The 19,410-nt window shown below is 52.5% G+C and overlaps 2 protein-coding genes across 2 annotated transcripts in view; both read right to left on the bottom strand.

Moving 5' to 3' along the window:
• Nucleotides 1-2,705: 2,705 nt before the first annotated feature.
• Nucleotides 2,706-8,098, bottom strand: Cabp5 (calcium binding protein 5). The gene is made up of 6 exons (XM_013036170.1): nt 8,031-8,098; nt 5,033-5,063; nt 4,333-4,476; nt 3,618-3,727; nt 3,226-3,373; nt 2,706-2,739 (listed from the first exon to the last, which is right to left on the bottom strand). Exons 1-6 carry the CDS (start codon nt 8,091-8,093, stop codon nt 2,714-2,716), a joined length of 522 nt encoding a protein of 173 aa, XP_012891624.1. The 5' UTR covers nt 8,094-8,098; the 3' UTR covers nt 2,706-2,713.
• Nucleotides 8,099-11,470: 3,372 nt separating this feature from the next.
• The window catches only part of Pla2g4c (phospholipase A2, group IVC (cytosolic, calcium-independent)), a 15,960-nt gene continuing 8,020 nt past the window's right edge, over nt 11,471-19,410 (bottom strand). The window contains exons 6-12 of the mRNA XM_013036150.1: nt 18,583-18,630; nt 17,361-17,492; nt 16,623-16,757; nt 14,528-14,623; nt 12,878-13,041; nt 12,219-12,390; nt 11,471-11,625 (exon numbers count right to left, since the gene is read on the bottom strand). Coding sequence (XP_012891604.1) covers nt 11,471-11,625; nt 12,219-12,390; nt 12,878-13,041; nt 14,528-14,623; nt 16,623-16,757; nt 17,361-17,492; nt 18,583-18,630 — 902 coding nt within the window. The remainder of the gene's footprint in view (nt 11,626-12,218; nt 12,391-12,877; nt 13,042-14,527; nt 14,624-16,622; nt 16,758-17,360; nt 17,493-18,582; nt 18,631-19,410) is intronic.

The following is a 19,410-nucleotide window of genomic DNA, read 5'->3' as shown; positions in this document are numbered from 1 at the left end:
TGCCCAGCAGGGCGGAAGAGGCCTAGAAGGTGAGGGGTGCGGGTGTGCTGAGCTTCTCTGCAAGGTAGACCCCACTTTCCAAGATGGAGCGGAGCTAGGGGAAGATTGGAACTTACAAGGAGGCAGGTGGAGGTCTGGCCTTATGAACGAGATGAAGGTGGGGCAGGGAGAATAATGACTTAAGACGGGTGTGGTGGTCCATGCCTGTAATCCCAGCACTTGGGAGGCTAAGATGGGAGGAAGGTTCTTGTGTGTTTGTTTTGTTTTTGTGCTGGGGATGGGGCTTGAATTCAGGGCCTCACACTCTGGCTTGACTTTTTTGTTTGTTCCACTCAAGGCTGATGCTCTACCACTTGAGCCACAGCTCCACTTCTGGCTTTTTGCTGGCTCATGGGAGATGACACTCTTGGACTTTCCTGCTGCCTAGGCTGGCTTTGAACTGTAATCCTCAGATCTCAGCCTTCTGAGTAGCTGGGATGGCAGGCATGAGCTATGGTGCTAGGCTCAAACTCTATTATTATTATTATCCTTTCAGAAAGAAGCCAGTCTTGGAAGAAGGCTGCCCTGGGCTCGCACCTGTGCCTTCCGGGCCTAGATGGTCACCTATAGAAACACCAAATTATCACCCTATGGGATCATACCATCTTCTGAGAAGAGCACAGACACCCAGAAAACGGCTCCCAACCTACCCCCACCCCGTACCCACCTCGCCGCTTTCTTGAAGGAGACCCAGCCTAGAGGCAGCGTGGACGCTGCAGGATCCGGGAAGAAGAGGCCCGGGATAGCGTGTGGTCAGCATCTAATCAGATCACTAATGAATAAATAAATGAGCAATGAATAAGTGAGCAAGGAGGGGGTGCGTCTGCGACCCTGGCCTTCTGTCCACCTCGTCTCCATGGCTGGAACCTGGGCAGGAGTAGGGGTGGCCCCAGCAGAGGCTGGAGGCCAAGAGGATGCCCGCACATCCACACCAGGACAGCAGAGGTGGGGCTGTGGCCTGCCCAATGGACAGACAGAAGGACAGACGGACAGACGGATGGACTGACTGTCTGAAGGACAGGCTGGGGTGGGGAGGCAGGGGGCTTCCACTGGCTCTGGTGGCCCCAGATCTGAGACCCTCCTCCCTCCTCTCTCTGTCTCTTTCTGTCTGTCTCCATTTGTCTATCTCTCTGTCTCTGTCTGTCGCTCTCCGGCTCAGTCTTTTTCTTTCTTTGTCTCTTTAACTCTTTGTCTCTTTCTCTTTGTCACTTTCTTGGGATCTCTATCTGTCTCTGTCCCTTTCTGTCATTCTCTGCCTGTCTCTTCTAGTATGTCTCTATGTCTCTATGTATCTCTGTAAGTCTTTCTATGTCTATCTGTCTGTTTGTCTCTGTCTGTCTGTCTGCCCCCCCTCCGCCTCTGTCTCTGTATCATGATATTTTGCAGGGGATTAGTGCCCTGGGATCAGCTTGCTCTAAGCCTTTATAATCCAGGTTTGTGATTTAATCCAACCTACCATCCCCCATTATCTCACACCAGGGTGATGTTGAGGTCAAAAGGGAAAAGCATAGATTGTTTTCCTGGAAGTCAGCATGATGGCCTTGAACGCCTTTTGTTTTTTGTTTTTGTTTTTCTGTGACACTATATTGAACCCTGGCCTCACACACACAGCTAGGAAAATGCTCCTCCAGCACTCCAGTTGCACTCCCAGCCCTTTTCCCTTTTGTTTATACTTTAGAGTTTGTTGTTGTTATTGTTGTTATTTTTTGAGTTAGTCTTACTACCTGTGTCAGGGCAGGCTTTCAACTCTTCATCCTCCTATTTCTGCCTCCTGAGTAGCTGGAACTACAGGTAGGTGCCACCATGCCCAGCTGAAGACTCCATGAGCCCTGTGCACATCCCAGTTTCTCAATTCCTATTGCTGGATCTGTGGCTGATGCAGCCCCCTCTCTTACCAAGGCCCCCACTCTTACCCAGTTTCTCAAGATTCCCATTGCTGGATCTGTAGCTGATGTGGCCCCCATTCTTACTGAGGGGGAAGAATCTGAGGTTGAAGCTGGCAAGAGAAGGGCAGACTCTGTGTGTGTGTGTGTGTGTGTGTGTGTGAGAGAGAGAGAGAGAGAGAGAGAGAGAGAAAGAGAGAGAGAGAGAGAGAGAGACTATTTCTTTTCTGGCCAGATTGCCCAAAAATTCCCCACAGGACTTCTCTCTGCTTTCCCACCACAGGGAAAGCAACTTGGGCAGGTCTGGGATTTAGGACTCTGAAGGAAAAGACACCATTAAGGGCTGGGAAGGTGGCTTAGTGGTAGAATGCTTTCCTAGCACACATAAAGCTGGGATTCGATTCCTCAGCATCATATACACAGAAAATGCCAGAAGTGGCGCTGTGGTTCAAGTGGTAGAGTGCTAGCCTTGAGCTAAAGAAACTCAAGAGACAGTGCCCAGGCCCTGAGTTCAAGCCCCAGGACTGGCAAAAAAAAAAAAAAAGACACCATTAAGCTTTGTAGGTTTTGGAATGGCCCTGGGCCCGAGGACCCCGTATATTCCACACACAATCTTGTCCTTCTGCATCGAGTCCTGAAGATGCCCCTTCTGGCCACCACGCAAAGTGCCTGCTGACAGTCTAAGCTCAGTCCACACTACTGCCAGGCCCCGCCCCCCTCCACCATCTTTCAGGGATCCTCCATTGGTGTTCTTTCCACATTGCTCGGGTGAGGGGACTTGTGGGAACTCCTCAACGAGACATCATCTTCACAAACTCTGCAAAGAGAACCCCCAGGGAGGTGTGTGAGGTGAGATGAGTTGCTTCCTTGCACAAAACCTGACATGGCCAGCACTGAGCTCTTAGGGATGACGAGGTCCAAGACAGATGCAGAAAATGCTTCTCAAATCTGCCTCCCAACTCCAAGTGCTCACTTGGAGAAAATCAAGGACAGGACCGGTGGCTCACACCTGTAATCCCAGCTACTCAGGAGGCTGAAATCTGAGGGTCATGGTCTCCTGCCCATGAGACTTATCTCCAGTGAACCACCAGAATACTGGAAGTGGTGTTGTGGCTCAAAGTGGTAGAGCACTAGCCTTGTGCAGAAAAGCTTAGGGACAGCACCCAGGCCCTAAGTTCAAGCCCTAGGACCAGTGAGTATGCACGCATGTGCATGCACATGCACACTCGTACCGGGACAGGGTGACTTGTGAAGTCACGCAGGAGTTACAAGTGGATTTCAGGTTGGTTCACCCTCTGATCACCTTCAAAGTCCACGGTGCCGTCGCCATTGATGTCAGCTTCCTGGACCACCTCAGCGATCTCTCGGGGGGTCAGCTTCTCCCCCAGGAGCCTCTGCATGGCCTGCTGCAGCTCCCCCAGTGTGATCTCCCCATCTCCGTTGGCATCGAACTGGACACAACCAGAGGGCTGGGTCAGGAGCAGCGGTGGTGGCAAAGGTGGCCCTGAGTTCAAACTCCGGGGCCAGCACACAATATAAACAGGAGTGTACACCCATATATACCCGCACGTAACACACACGTGTGTGTGCACTCATGTACATACCACCACACTCATGTACATCCCCATGTGTGCACAAGCATACACACCCAACACACCTGGGCACACATGTGCACCCCTTCCCCCACTCGCTCACTTCCTTGAAGGCGTCCCGCATTTCCTGCACGCCGATCATGCCCGCTGTCTCTGCCAGCAGCTTGGGGGTCATCAACTCCACGAAGTCCTCAAAGTCCACGCGGCCACCCACTGGGGACAGCAGAGGCGAGGTCAGAAGGGTTCTGTGCCTCAGTCTTCTGTCCCTTCGCTCTGCCCTTCAGGGCAGTTTAAGAAATAGCTTCCAGGACTGGGAAGGTGGCTCAGTGGTAGAGTGCTTGCCTAGCATGCATGAAGCCCTGGGTTCGAGTCCTCAGTATCACAGGCACAGAAAAATCCAGAAGTGGCGCTGTGGCTCAAGGGGTAGAGCACTAGCCTTGAGCACAGAGAGGCTCGGGGACAGTGCCCAGGCCCTGAGTTCAAGCCCCAGGACCAGCAAAAAAAAAAGGAAAAGCTCCCATCTTCTTGTCACTGCATTCTTGTGTTTTTTTTGGGGGGGTAGCTCGAGGGGGAGGAGGAACCAGTCCTGGGACTTGAACTCAGGGCCTAGGAGCTGTCCCTGAGCTTTTATACTGAAGGCTGGCGCTCTACCACTTTAAGCCACAGAACCACTTCTGGCTTTATTTTTGGTGATTCATTGGAGAGAAGAATCTCAGCTGTCAGATCTCAGTCTCCTGAGTAGCTGGGATGGATTACAACGCCTGCCCTCCAATCCCACCCTCTGTGACCCCCCCCCACACCCCCGCCCCTGGTCTCACAGTTCATGCGGATTTGCTGGCCCAGCTCGGTGAGCTCCATCTCGGTGGGCATGTAGCCCATCGTCCGCATGAGATTCCCCAGGTCCTTGTACGAGATGAAGCCGTCCCGGTCCTTGTCAAACTCCAGAAAGGCTTCCCGGAGCTCTGCAGGTTCAGGGAGAAGAATGGGGTGGTCACAAGCACAATCAGAGGGGATTTTTTAATTTTTCAATGTTGAAAAAAAATGGTGACATTGCCTAGGATGCATTATGTTTCACAGTGGACATGCTGTATTAAAACCCCTTAGTGTAACTACTTAAGGATCAGAAAAAAGAAAAACAACAATTGTCTTTCAGTCATGGGGCTTGAACTCTGGGCCTGGGCACTGTCCCTCAGCTCTTCAGCTCAAGGCAAGCACTCTACCCCCTGAGCCACAGTGCCACTTCCGGTTTTCTAGTCGTTCATTGGACATAAAAATCTCATGGGCTTTCCTGCCCAGGGTTGGCTTTGAATTGCAATCCTCAGATCTCAGCCTCCTGGGAGCTAGGATGACAGGCGTGAGCCACTAGTGCCTGGCAAATAAATCGGTTTTGTAGAACAAGATCTACAAACCTGCAGGTGAGAAGAGAGAGACAGAGGGATGGGAGATTTTCCCAGGAAGGACTTTACACTGAGATGGAGGAAAGACTGAGCAGCGGACATCTGAGCGGGGAGGGTTTACCTTCAATCTCATCTTGCCCCAGGGGTCTCTCCTGGAAAGAAGGCAGGGGAGGAATATGGAGAATCAGAAATCCCAGCTCACCTTTTTCCTGCTTCTATCATTCTTCCTCCTGCCAACCCCCCCTCCCCCCTTCCCAATCCCCTCCCTGGCATTTCCTCGTCCCCCATCTTTGAGTCCCCAATCCCTCCCTCTGCCTTTCCCAGGCCAACAACTCTCCTTGCACTGAGTGGATCAAAGACCCGGTGGAGTCGGAGCCTCCCTTCCAGACGGCCTCTGCCCTCTGGCCTCCCCAGGGCTGATAAAGGCCACTATGCCTGCCTCACAGCAGGGAAGGCAGGGTAGAGGGCTGAGGGGACTCACCACAGATTGCCCTCTTCTTAGACCAAGCCCAGGCCAGAGAACCCCATGGTCCTGACACCCAGCCACCGCTGTCCCCTTGGTGTCCCACTGGGTTCCTCAGACTACGTCTGCTCCCCAGGCCTCAGCCCCCGAGTGGGATTAGTGTGCATGGCACCCAGAAACCTCGGGCAACTTCCAGCCATCAGTGCTCTGGCTGCTTCTGGCACCACAGGGGCTGGGCCTCCAGACCTACTGGCCCCCAAGAAATTCTATAGATCCTTCCTTCCTTCCTTCCTTCTTTCCGGTCTTCCTTCTGTATTCCTTCTTTCCTGTCTCCTTTCTGTCTTCCTTCCTTCCCTCCCTCCCTCCTTCTTTCTTTCCTTCTTTCCTTCTTTTCTTTCTCTCCCTCCATGTCCTTCTTTCCTTCCTTCCTTCATTCTTTCCTTCTTCCTGTCCTTTTTTTCCTTCCTTTCTTCTTTCTTTCCCTCCCTCCTCCTTCCCTTTTTCCCTTCCTTCCTTCTTTCCTTCCCTCCCTCCATGTCCTTCTTTCCTTCATTCCCTCCCTCCTTCCTTCTTCCTGTCCCTTCCTTCCTTCCTTCCTTCCTCCTTCTTCCTGTCCCTTCCTGCCACGCCGACTCCAGTGGAGTCTGCTTAGCATGGGAAACCATCTATCAGACCATGATAGGGGCTTCAGAGACCTATCTCTGAGTTTTGGGACTTCACTGGAGTCTACCTCAGAGAATGGGGCTTTACAGAAACCTATCTCCAAGTTTTGGGACTTCACCGAAGTCTACCTCGGAGAATAGGGCTTCTAAGAGGCCTACTCCTGGGAAAAGGCTGGCAAAACCCCTGGAAAAGATGTGCTTCTGCCTATCTTTTCCTCATAAGAGTGCCTATTAATCTTTTACTGTTTCTACTGCTCTTTGTACTTGCTCATTGTCAACGTTTCCCTATACAAAGCTCTTTCTTAAGAGTGTTGACGACTCCAATATCTGATGAGTGTCTTAAAAATATGACTAACTCACTGGAGTTAAGTGCTACCCTGAAACCCCTCTTATAGAGGCTAGTAGACAAGCCATAAGCAAATATAAAAGTATTGGGGGTTTCACGAAGTCACTTCAGCAGAAGGAATTGTTTGTAAGAAACTTACAAGAAGCTGTAGGGCAACTAGAACAGAAGGAATGTATGGCAATTACTGAGATAACTACTTAGGAGAAAAAACTTCCTACTACTCTCTCATTTACTAAGAGACTTGCTAGATCTAAGTCTCCTTGGTGCTTATTATTAAAGAAGGAACAGGAAGGAAAAATCCTATGGGACAATTAAGGCCTCTATAAAAATAAGATAATGGTTAAATGGTGACAAACGTCGAAACCCATTATATTTCTTAGAGATAAGCCGGAAACAAGTGCCTTTCAGGCTACCAGCTGTTGACCACCCAAGAATGAAGCCCTGCAGCAAGATTGTGTAAACTTTTGCCCTTTCAGGCGACCAGCTGGTGACCATCCAAGAACGAAGCCTTGCAGCAAGATTGTGTAACCTTTTGCCCTTTCTTATGGTATCCTCTGCATTAAATCGCACTCAGCACTCAGCACTCAGCATCCACTCCTAATGTGTGTGAGTTGTCTGTTTGCCATCTCCCCATCCTATTCCAGGTTCCTCCCCTAGGTGTTCTCCATCGTCCCGACAGAACCCGGTCCGCGGCACCTTCCTTCCTTCCTTCTTTCCTTCCTTCCTTCTTTCCTTCCCTCCCTCCCTGTCCTTCTTCCTTCCTCCCCTCTCTGCTTCCTTCTTCCCTCCCTCCCTTCTTTCTTCCTTTCCTTCTTTCCTTCCTTCCTTTCCTTCCATCCTTTCTTCTGTCTTTCCCTCCCTCCTTTCTTCCCTCCCTTCCTTCCCTTCCTCCTTTCTTCCTTCTTCCCTTCCTTCCTTCTTTTCTTCCTTCCTTCCTTTTTTCCTTCCTTCCTCCTTCCCTCCTTTCCTTCCTTCCCTCCTTTCCTTCCTTCCTTCCCTCCTCAGATAGAATTCAGAGTTTATTTATGCAAAAATTCTACCACATAACCCACACTCCAGACCCCTTTTTTTTTGCTTTGATTCTGTTCCAGCTAAGGCCTTCCCAACACACCTGCCTTAGTCTTTGAGATGGGGGAAGGCGGAGGTGATCTTGCTAACATTTTTCCTAGGCTGGCTTCAAACCATGATCCTCCCAATCTCTGCCTTCTGAGTGGGTGGGATGACAGACCAGCCAACCGTACTTGGCCAGCCCCTGTCCTCCTTGCACTGACTCTCTTTGTGCTCGGAGCCTGGCCCCAGCTCTCCGGCCTTTCTGTCTCCCACACCATCCCATCCCTCCTCCTTCCTTTTCCTCTCTTTTTCAGGGACCTCAAAGCTTCACCTGGGATACAAACCAACCTTGTCCTGCTAATCATGCATTGCATAAGCTCAAAGCAAAGACTTCATGACTCAGTCCCCCCTCCCCCAGTAGAATGGGAGTGAAACAATCGCCAAGTTCAGGAGTTGTTCTGTAGGAACAGAAAACCCAGGGCCAGGCCAGGCGGCAGGGCCATCACTACCATGGCGACATCTCCATGGGGACACTACCATGGCCCCCTATTCCCCCCACTTGGTGTTCCCCTGCGGTCCCCTCCCCGGGTCTCCTCACCCGGTGCTTCTCTGCGATGCCCTTCCTCAGGAAGATGCAGGCGGGGCCCATGGGGATCTGCATGGAGGATGTGCGGGCTGGGCGGAGGCTGCGGTCCAGGGCGATCCTCCTTCCCGCTGGCCTCTGCTGGCCTGGCTGTATGGGTCCCTGTGTGACAGAACTGTGACAGCTGGGTGAGAAATCTCAGGGCAGGATCAGAGCCCTGGCCTCCCCATCTGGCTAGAAGGAGGATGGGGGCGGGGGAAGGGGGTGGAGGCAGGGGAGCCAGTGTGAGGCTAGGAGATTCTTTTATCCCCAGGATGGAATTGGGGAGCTTGTACAGAAATGATAGGGATTAGAGCGAGGGTGAGGGCACATCCCCATTCACCCCACCTCTCTGAAGCAGCCATGTTCCGCTCAGCCTAGCCTTTGGGCCACAAAAGATGGACAGGATCAGACCTCTGGCCTCAAAGAACCATGACTCAGCCAAGTGGTGTGAGTGTGCTTCCCTTCACTGCCCAGCCCTTCCCTTCTGCTTTGTGTGTGTGTGGGGGGGGTGTTCCCATCCTGGGGCTTGAACTCAGGGCCTGGGCGTTGTCCATGAGCTTTTATACTCAAGGCTGGTGCTCTACCACTTGAGCCACAGCTCTACTTCTGACTTTTTGGTGGTTCATTGAGATCAGCATCTCATGGACTTTCCTGCCTGGCTGGATCCTCAGATCTCCGTTTCCTGAGTAGCTGGGATTACAGGCATGAACTACTGGTACCCAGCTTCTCTTCTGGTCTTCCTGGATAATTTAGAGGGAAGAGCAACGTGGCAGAGGAGGATAGGGGGTGAAGCACAGAAGTGTGAGGAGGGTGTCCATGCTGAGGGGGGGTGTGGGGGGGAGTGGAGGGAGCAATCTGACATGGGAGGAACCATATTCCCACTCAGGGTGACAGCCCTGAGGGTGCTGTGCTCTGGACATGGTTTCAGTGTTGAGGGCCATGTTGGGAACTTGGTCCTCAGTGATGTGGAGCTCAATGGGAGATCAACAGAGGTGCTGCCCCCTGGGGGTGGTAAATACACTTCCATGGGGACACCCCTGCTTAGTTTCTAGAGGAGTCACACTGTCAAGGGCCCCACACTGGATGGGGCCTCGGTGGTGAAATAGGAAGCAGAGGCTAGGTGGGCCCAGGCTTGTGGCCCTGGTTCTGTGCAACTCTGACTCCACCCCTTCATTTCCCAACTGCTGGGGAGTGGTGGGAGGAGGTGCTTGGCCTAGCACATGGCCTGGGTGCTGGGGCCGGTCCACCATGAAGCTAGCAGCAAGTCCCGCAGGTGGGGAACCCAAGGGGGCAAAAAATCCGTGAGAACCCAAAGGAATTAACGGAGTAGGGGAGCAGGGGGCAAAAAACACCACGACGCCAAAGGAAAGATGATTATGAACTAGCTTTAATTAGCTTTTCGTCACAGCATCCTGAAAGCAGAGGTGGGGCTGTGTGAGAGAAGCAAGGGGTGTTGGATTTAGGAGGGGGAGGGGCTTGGGAGGGGAGAGGGTTCTGGGTTTGGGGTGGGGGGGAGCTGGGTTGGGAGGGGGGAGCTGGGTTGGGAGGGGGATGGGGGTCTGAATCAGGGCTCCTGGGCCCAGATGTTCTTGGAGCGCTGCTGAGAGGCGTTAGGATGACTTAGAGCAGGATCTGGAGAGGAAGAGAGGGAGAAAAAGGACTTGGACATTTTTCTTTTGGGCACAGAACTAGGGATGGAACCAAGTCGATCAAACATGCCAGGCGAATGCTTACACTAATTCACACACACACACACACACAGGTCTATTTGTATTGTGTGTGTATTGGGAGAACCTGTGGGGCGGGAAGTCCCGCTCTACGCTGATGTCACTGCCATGCACGCCAGGCCGCTGGGGGGGCCGGATGTCAAAGGGTGGCTTGGGAGGAGGGGCTTCGGGGGAGGAGATAGAGAAGAGAAAGACACAAGAGACACGTGGGGAGAGACCAGTCCCCCAGAGCTGAGCAGTACCTTACTCTCCTCAACCCAGAGGAGAGCCTGGGCCAGCCTGAATGGAGACCTGGGCCGGCCAAGAGGCCTAAGGAGATCCAGGCTGGCCTGAGGGCAGATCCCGGCTGGAAGAGAGTCCTGAGGAGACCCAGGCCAGTGGAGAGGCCCGGGGAAGCCTGGGACAGTCTGAGGGGAGACCTTGGCCCAAAGAGGCCTAGGGAAGCCCGGGCTGGCCTGAGAGGAGACCCGGACCCATGGAGAGGCCTGGGCCTGCCTGCCAGGCCCAAGGACACTCTTTCTGGCAGAGAGGCCTGGGACCTAGGCTGGCCTGAGGACAGACCCAGGCTGGAAGAGAAGCCCAGGGAAGCCAGGGCCAGCCTGAGAAAAGACCTGGGCCAGAAGAGAGGTGGAAAGGCCTGTGAAGAGCCAGGAGGCCCGCAGAGTTGGAGAATCAGAGGCCTATGGGAAAGAGTCAAAAGGAAAAAATAAACTTGCCCCCTTGGAGGTTGCAGCTACTCCTAGTTCTGAGGTAACTCAAGACAGGGTTGCAGATGAACTAATAAAATTCCCTTGTCGGGGCTGGGAAGTTGGTTCAGTGGTAGAGTGCTCGCCTTGCATGCTTAAGGCCCTGGGTTCGATTCCTCAGCACCACATAAGCAAAAAAAAAAAAAAGCTGTGGCTCAAGTGGTAGAGTGCTAGCCTTGAGCTGAAGAGCTGAGGGATAGCACCCAGGCCAAGAGTTCAGGCCCCACGACCGGACCCAAAAAAAATAAAATAAATAAAATTAAAAAAAATAAAATTCCCTTGTCACCTTTAGCTGTACCTCCATGGGTTTTCTCACTCACGGGTTATTACAGTGTGTGTGTGCATACTGGTACTGGGGCTTGAACTGAAGGCAGTGAACTCAACCCAACTCAAAGGGCCAAGTTCCTATGTGAAAACCACAACTACAGTGAATGGGCTCAGTGAGTGGAGTGCAAGGCTCTGAGTTCAAGTCCCATTACTGTGGAGAAATAAGAAGCAGCCCACGTGGAGGTGTGTCTCAAGTGGTAGAGCACCTGCCTTGAGGGGAAAAACAAAAACAAAAACACAAAGCTGAGTAAGAGTAGAAGGCCCTGAGTTCAAACCCCAAGCCCCAGTACTGGCACAAAATAGCAAGCAAAGGCTAGTGCTAGTGGCTCACACCTGTCATTTTAGCTACTCTGAGGATTGTGATTCAAAGCCAGACCAGCAAGGAAAGTCCTTGAAACCCTTATCTCCAATGAACCAGCAAAAAGCCAGACGTAGGGCTGTGGCTCATAGAGTGCTAGACTTGAGTTAAAAAAAAAAAAAAAAAACAGTTCAGGGACAGCACTCAGGCCTTGAGTTCAAGCTCCAAGACCAGCACAAAACAAAACCAACCAAGTTCTCCTCTGACAGATGATTTCTTGTAAGCACAGGGGGAGGAGCCATTCTGGACCCATACCTATTCCATCATCTCCTTGATCGTGTCAAGGATTTTCTGCTTGCTGTTCCGCACATTTTCTTTGGCCTTGTCCAGAAGATCCTGCACCAGCTCCAACGTGTAGGTGTCAGAGATTTTGAACGTGCCGTATTTATTTCTCCAAGCCTCAATATCATCTACATTAAAGTGGGAGGGACAATGTCTCCTCAGTAGGATGGACAACAAGGCCTTCCGATGGTGTCCATTTAAACTGGAGACTGGTATATAGTTCTGAGGACCAAACCGATCTGGCCCCTACTTCACAAATCAAACTTCCATTATGACTAGCTCTATATTCATAACCCAAAGTGCCTGCCTCCACCTGAGGGGTGAGCCCATTTTCTATGTTGGTCTGTTGAGACTCAATTATTAACCATGGTGGGCAGACACAGAGCAGGTGGCCCAGAAAGATGCATGACATAAAAGGCAACCATAGGCATGCTCATCTCCTACTGGGGGTCTCTCAGGAGTCTGGAGGAGAGGAGGCCATGGGGTGGGGGAGGGCAGGTAGAAGAAGAACTTGCCTCTATCACCTGTTCACCTGGAACCTCATGTTGAAGGTGGAAGGGGGGGACAATCACAGGCAGAAGAAACACATAAGATGGGGGAACCAGATGTGGATGAGGTGGAGGAGGAAGGCATTCTGCTCTCTGACCTTTACATGTTGAAGGTCGACCAGATGTCCCCAAGGCATAGCACAACCCTAGAAGCCAAGCAAAGGTCTTCTCACCTTTGCAGTTGCATTGGTTAAAGAGGGGGAAATGCATCACAGTGGGTCCAGTGTCCCCCTTGAAGATGTAGCAGCTATCAGGGGCCTCAGCACACTGCTTCAGCTTGGCCTTGTCCACAGGGGGGAAGGGGATCCCATGCTGCTTGCAATAGTCAGCGGTAGCCAGGACAGTCTGCAAGAGGGGGCCACATGGACCTGAGTCAGGGGTGGTCCTTCAGTTCCCTGAGGCTTGTGGCCCTCACTGGAGCCTCAGGGAAAGAGTTCAGATCCACAGCAGAGTTGTGGGGAGTGGGCTAGGAAGTGGGGTTCATGTTTCTTGCAACAGATCACATCCCCCAGGTTCTGTGGGACGATGCTGAGTGTCCACAGGCCTGGCCCCATGGGACCAAGGGCTAATTATCTCCATGGAGCAGAGACAGACCAAGCTACTGTGGGTGTAGAGGCAGGACCCCAACAGTGGCAGAACTCCTGCCTGGAGGAGGGGTCCAGGAAGGCCCTGGCTGGCTGGACTTAGGTTTAGGCTGTTGGGATGGTGATATCAAGATCCCTTCAGACCTGATGATGAGGGGATTTACTTTCTGGGCCCTCAGCCAGCACCTCTCCACCAGCCTTCTGCCTCTACCCAGGCCCAGATCCCTTCTCAGACTGTTCCCTGTTACCTCGAAAGGGTCCCCAGCGCTGAAGTCGAAGGAGAGGATGAGCTGGATGTCCCGTGCCGGGGGCAGGACGAGGGGATAGGCACTGTTGATGGCCAAGCCAGCATCCACCAGGTGAAGGAGCTTCCGGTTACACATCTCCTGGGCTATCTTGTCATTGGCGGAGACTAGGAGGAAGCATCTTGGTGATTCTGTACCCCCAAGATCTATGCTAAGACCGGAGCCTGGATATACATGAACGGCTTTGTGCATAAACAGAGCCAGACAACCTCCTGCCCAGCCAGAAATGCCACAAGACAAGCAGGGTGGGGTGGGGGAGGGAAGGAAGGGGAGGGCTGAGGTCCAGCCAGCGTTCAACCCTGCTGTGGTTTGGGTGTATCATGACTGTGACTCCCCCAAAAAAGAAATAAGTCTCATGTCCTGGAAGCTTGATCCCCAGGGCAGGGGAGAGGGGGTGGAAGCACCCGAAGAGCCTGCATTGGAAGGGACTTGAGCTGGTTGGTGGAGTGGATTAGCTTCTGGAAAAGCAAGCTGCTCATGTCACCCACCAAACCCTTTCTGCACATTGCTGTCTCTTTTTCCGCTGCTTTGCTGTTTTATCCAAGGAGACCCTCACCAAAAGCCAAGCGGACAGGGGGCACCCAATCTTAAGACTTTCAACCTCCACATAGAAATGGAGGAGGGGGGACAAAGGGTGAACAAATGCAACAGTGGAACTCACTAGACACTATGGAAAATGAACTGCTATACAACTTGTGGGTGGGGATGGAAGGGAAAAACTGGGAGGGAGCAAGAGAAGGGGTGACTATAATCCCTCTGTACCTCACCTTCATAATAAGAAAAAAAAGAAGACTTTCAAACCTCTTTTCTTTATAAAGTCTTTTGTTATAGAAACACAGCACAGACTAATGCGGTTTCTCAAGCCGTGCCCAGCCTTGACCCAGTGGGACAGTTTGGCATTGCACCTTTTGTGGAATAAAAGCAACAAGGCACCAGACTCAAATTGCCCAGGTTCCTCTTATCACAAACCAGGGTGCAGGGCTTGGCAGGGCCTTCAGAGGCATGATTGTCAGCTGTGAGAACAATGGAGATTGTAAATGGGCCTTAGGACACTCTAGAGACCAGAGTCAATTCTCTCCTGACAAACAGGTCAGCTAATGAAAGAAAAACTACCCCACAAAGACAGATTTGAGGGCTTGCCAACAAGGAATTCAGATTGAGGACAGAGAAAAAAATGCCCATTCTTCAGGGATTGGGCCTTTCCAATGTCAGGACTACCTGCCCTTTGGGGATTGGTCCTTTCCAATATCAGGAACCACCCACCCTTCAGTGATTGGGCCTTTCCAATGTCAGGAACCACCCACCCTTTAGGGATTTGGCCTTTCCAATGTTAGGAACCACCCACTCTTCAGGGATTGGGTCTTTCAGATATAGGAACCACCCATCCTTCAGAGATTGGGCCTTTCTTGATGGTATCAATCAATGCCAATGAAGCCTCAGGTCTCTATTAAGCAACCCCACCTGAACCTGGCCACCTCCCCCATCCCCCCAGGGAAGCCACTCCATTCAGACCCATCCAGGAAGTCCTGCTACCTGCTACCTGGATCCCTTAAACTCTCAACCCAACAAGAGACAGGGAGAAGGCTTCCTCACCACCTTCATGGAGGAAGTTGTAAACTGTCCCCCATTCCCAATTCCAAAAGCACGCTATGGTTTTGTTCAGAAAAGATACAGTGTCCATCCATGATCCTAGAGAGAGAAATGGATAGGGCTAAGGTGAGTGTCATGGATTAAATATCTCCCAACCCCCCCAATCTAACCCCAAGGCCCTCAGGGGAAGCTCTGAAATACTGATGGGGGGCAGGGAGGGGAACTGGATGTGGACACAACACCTTTAGGTAGAAGAATGTAGGCTGATCCTAACTTAGAATGTGGTCCTAGCCGGTGCTGGTGGCTCATGCCTGTAATCCAAGCTACTCAGGAGACTGAGATCTGAGTGTCATGGTTCAAAGCCAGCCCAGGCAGGAAAGTTTGTGAGACTCTGATCTCCAATGAACCACTCAGAAAACCAGAAGTGGTGCTGTGAGTCAAGTGGTAGAGCAGTAGCCTTGAGCTGAAGAGCTGAGGGACAGCACCTAGGCGCAGAGTTCAAGCCCCATGACTGACCAAAAAAAAAAAAAATGTGGTCCTGAGCTGGGCTCTGAGTGGCTCACGCCAATAATCCCAGCTACTCAGGAGGCTGAGATCTGAGAATTGTGGTTTGAAGCCAGCCTGGTTAGGAAAACCTGTGAGAGTCTTATCTTCAATAAACTACTCAGAAAAAGCTGGAAGTGGTGCTGTGGCTCAAGTGGTAGAGTGCTAGCCTTGAGCAAAAGGAGCTTAGGGACAGTGCTCAGGCCCTGAGTTCAAGCCCCAGGACCAGAAAAAAAAAAGTATGTGGTCCTAACTCAGGACTTAGGAGCAAGATTTAGGAGTTGGGTGGGACAGGGGGAGAGGGGAGAAGGGCACAGGGATGGGTGGCCACCTATCTGCAGGCCAAGGACAGAGGCCCTGACCTAAGACTACAGCCGTGGGACCCTAGAAAATACAGGTTGACTGGGCGGGGGGTGGGCGGGGTGGGGGGGCACGGGAGGAATGGGGTAGGTCATATTCAGTTAGGTTAGGTTCAGGAGAGATAGCGAACTCTTCCTAAGTTCAAACCCCAGCACCACCGAACAACAACAACAAACATTGGACTCATTCCTGAAATTGGATAACAGACAAACCAATAGATTGGTTTTACCCAAGTAAATGTGCATTCCTGCAGAGAGAGTTGTGCATTTGCTGGCAGGAAGGCCTTTGTGTGTGTGTCTGATCAAACACCGGGCCTTGGGTTTTGTTGTTGTTTTGTCAGTCATGAGGCTTGAACTATGGGCCTGGGCACTGTCCCTCAGCTTTTCAGCTCAAGGTGAGTGCTCTACCACTTGAGCCACAGCACCACTTCTGGTTTTCTGAGTGGTTTATTGGAGATAAGAGTCTCACAGACTTTCCTGCCCAGGCTGGCTTTGAATCAGGATCATCAGATCTCAGCCTCCTGAGTAGTTAGTATTACAGGCGTGAGCCACTGGTGCCCTGCTTCCTTGGGTTAGTTTTTAAGGGAGGCTCAGAGGTTGGCAGGAGTGGAGGCGGGGTGACAGGCAGTGGCCATAGAAAGCAGTTGTCTGTGCTGTCCCTCATCTGTACCAGCCACTCTCCAAACTTCTCTCCCCTCTGTCTATCTGTTTGGCCTAAGTGGGACTGGCCTCTCATGCGTCTGCCTCAATGGATCTACTATGTATTGTTTCCACGGGGATGTGGACATCTGTTCCCCTCTGTGTCCCCCAGCCTTGTTGCCATGTTAGCAACTCAGGATGTCCCAGATGTGAAGAGGGGACACACAGCCGGATGGGAGCCTGGTGGCTCACGCCTTTAATCCCAGCTACTCAGGAGGCTGTGATCTGAGGATTGAGGTTTAAAGCCAGCCGAGGCAGGAAAAAATCCACCAGAGACTCTTATCTCCGATGACCCACCAGAAATCCAGAAGTGGAGCTGTGGCTTAAAGTTGCAGAGTGCTAGCCTTGAGCAAAAGAGCTCAGGGGCAGCGCCCAAGCCCTGAGTTCAAGCCCCAACATGGCCACACATACAAAAAGGGACAGTTGGTTGCCCCCCAGTAGGCTCCCCTCCCCTGTGGGGCTGAGAGAGGGGAAGAAAGAGGATGGGGGGCACTTACCCAGGCTAATGTACTGGGAAGGCTGCCTTCTTAGCTGTGTCAAAGAATGTACCACTAACTGTAGGAACTGGCCTTGCTCCTCCTCAGACATGGTCTCCCACTTCAGCATCTTCTCCGCATATTCAGGCCCATCCTCTGTCCCCAAGAAACAGAGATGATTGGGGACAGACTAGGGTCCAGGTCACCAGCTCCAACCCTCGCCCAAGCCTGCTCTACTTCATCTCCCATGATGCCCCAGCTCCTCCTCCTGCCATGGGGGCCTTCTTCAGGCTCCCTTCCCCTTTTCCCCAGCACAGAAGTCTTGACTTTCCTCTCTCCTCTGCCTGCTCCTGGGCCTCGAGACCCCACTCACTTCTCAGTGCTTAGCACCAAGGCCACATTTCTAGAAGGGTCTATGGATTCTTTATCATCATATGGATGGAGAACTATGGGGGGGCACAGAAAAATCACATGCCTCCCTTATATAACCTACAGCAACAAGCAGCAACCCACAGACCACCTCCCATCCCCTGTTGGGCACACAAGCCCATCTTATGCACAGATCTACTGCATGTGGCTTTGACTACAGATGTTGGACAAATTTGGGCTAGCCACGCTTCCTCCCCTCCCCACCCCCCCAGTCCTCCTATCCTTTATTTACGCTTTCCCTTTGGGTCACCCTCAGACCATGCCTTCCTGCCCCCGCCATCTCTGTCTCTGCCCCCATGGGCCTCCAAAGTCTCAAGCCAGTGCACAAACCTGGGATGGCATTCAGGGCCTGACTCAGAGCCTGGATCATCTCCGGAAGGCCCGGCGCCTTTGGGTCTGTTTTGTAAGTCACCAGGAAGTCCAGGAGCAAACCTTCTACGTCTAACGCTTCTCTAGCTATCTCTGTTAAGACGGAAGAGATTCTCCCGGTGAGGACACCCAGAGGCCATCGCCAGCTCGCCCCTGCCCCCTCCTTGGGAGGTGGCTGAGGGACACTCCCTCCCTGCCCTGCTTGCCCAGGATTGTCTTGGCTGAGACCAGAAGCCCAGCAACCTCCCTCAGTTAGGTCAGAGCTCTCGGGACCAGGCTGGGAACTCACCCCTACCCAGGGTTCCCCCTCTTCTCCTTATCTCTACCTAGCTTCCCCCTCCTCCCCTCACCCCTGCCCAATTCCTCCCCCCTCTTCCCCTCCCCCCTGCCCAATTTCTCCCTCTTCCCCTCACCCCTGCCCAATTTCCCCTTCTTCCCCTCACCCCTGCCCAATTTCTCCCTCTTCTCCTCACCCCTGTCCAGGGTCCCCTCTTCCCCTCACCCCTGCCCAATATCTTCTTCCTCCCACCCCTGCCCAACTTCCCCCTCTTCCCCTCACCCCTGTGCCAACCCCTCCCTTCCCCTTCACTCTCTTCCCGTTTCCTTCTAGGGACCCAGACACCAGGGAGAGCGAGTGCCACACTGCCCGGGCCCCTTCCCAACCTGGGACACTGAGCGTATATTGACTGATCTCTTCTTCATCATTCCTTTCCAGACCTGTCCAAAACAAACCAAACTGATAAACAAACACCTTTCAGTCCATCACCATCACAAAGACCCAAACTCACAAAGAGGCTGAGGGTGGGAGCGCCCATCCCTGCATGAGACCCCAGAGGCGGTGCAGCCGCCCTGCCGTGCTGCCTGGCCTTTTCCTTTCTTTCTTTATTGGGCTCTAGTTATCTTGCAGATAGGCTATTTTGTTGTTTGGCCAAGCTGCCCCTGGGATCATTAACGTAGTCCTGTGATGAGGGCACAGGGCCATCCATGAAGGCAGAGCCCCGCCTCCCCCATGCCTAGCCTCTGTCAAAGACGGCCTGTGTGCAGCGCATGCGTGCTGAGGTGCACATGCACAGTGGTTCTGAATGCAGTGTGAGAAGCAGCCCACACTGGCAGGGCAGCAGGCAGCACCGAATGAGTGGCCGCCCGTGACACTGGACTCCATCTCCCTGAGCAGGACGCTTACCTCTCTTGGATGAGCGCCAGAATTTATCTTTCAGGCTCAAAATCATATCTGCAAGACAGCAGAGGCGGGAGAGTGTGGATGTGCACAGTACAGCCCCCAAGTCACCCGGCCCAGTATTTCTACAGCAACCACAAACACCTCTGGTCATACTGACTGAACAGATGTCAGGATGGGCTGGAGATGACCCCATTTCAGCTCTAAGATCTGACCTTGTACTTTTCTTCCAATCCTGCCTTGAGGAAACTACCATTTTTAACTCAAAATGGTCAGTGGCGGGCGCATTTATGCCACGAGAATCGGCCATCACTGCCAAGCAAGAGCGCAAAGCATACCCACAAGGGAAAGAGGGGGCCAGGCTGGAATGAGACAGATTCTCCTGTTAGAATTGGTTTTTTAGCCAACAGCTGGCAAATATGGTCACCAAAGAACACTGTTAAGCCAAGTGTGATAGTGCATGCCTTTAATTCCAGCACTCAGGAGGCAGAGGCAGGAGGATGGTGAATTTGAGGCCAGCCTGGTCTATAAGAGTGAGATTTGGTCTCAACAAATGAGGGGAGGCGAGAGGAGAAGGAAGGGGAAAAGGGAAAGAGGGGAGAGAGAAGGGGAAAAGAAAGGAAAATGGCTGGGCACCTGTGGTGCATGCCTGTAATCCTAGCTACTCAGGAGGCTGAGATCTGAGGATCAAGGTTCAAAGCCAGCCTGGGCAGGAAAGTCTGTGAGACTCTTATCTCCAGTGAACCACCAGAACACCGGAAGTGGTGCTGTGGCTCAAGTGGTAGAGCGCTCGCCTTGAGCTGAAGAGCTGAGGGACAGCGCCCAGGCCCAGAG

This window comes from Dipodomys ordii, unplaced genomic scaffold (genome assembly GCF_000151885.1).
Source record: "Dipodomys ordii isolate 6190 unplaced genomic scaffold, Dord_2.0 Scaffold250, whole genome shotgun sequence".
In the NCBI taxonomy this organism is placed as follows: Eukaryota; Metazoa; Chordata; class Mammalia; order Rodentia; family Heteromyidae; genus Dipodomys; species Dipodomys ordii.
This window is presented reverse-complemented; position numbering and strand designations above follow the sequence as displayed.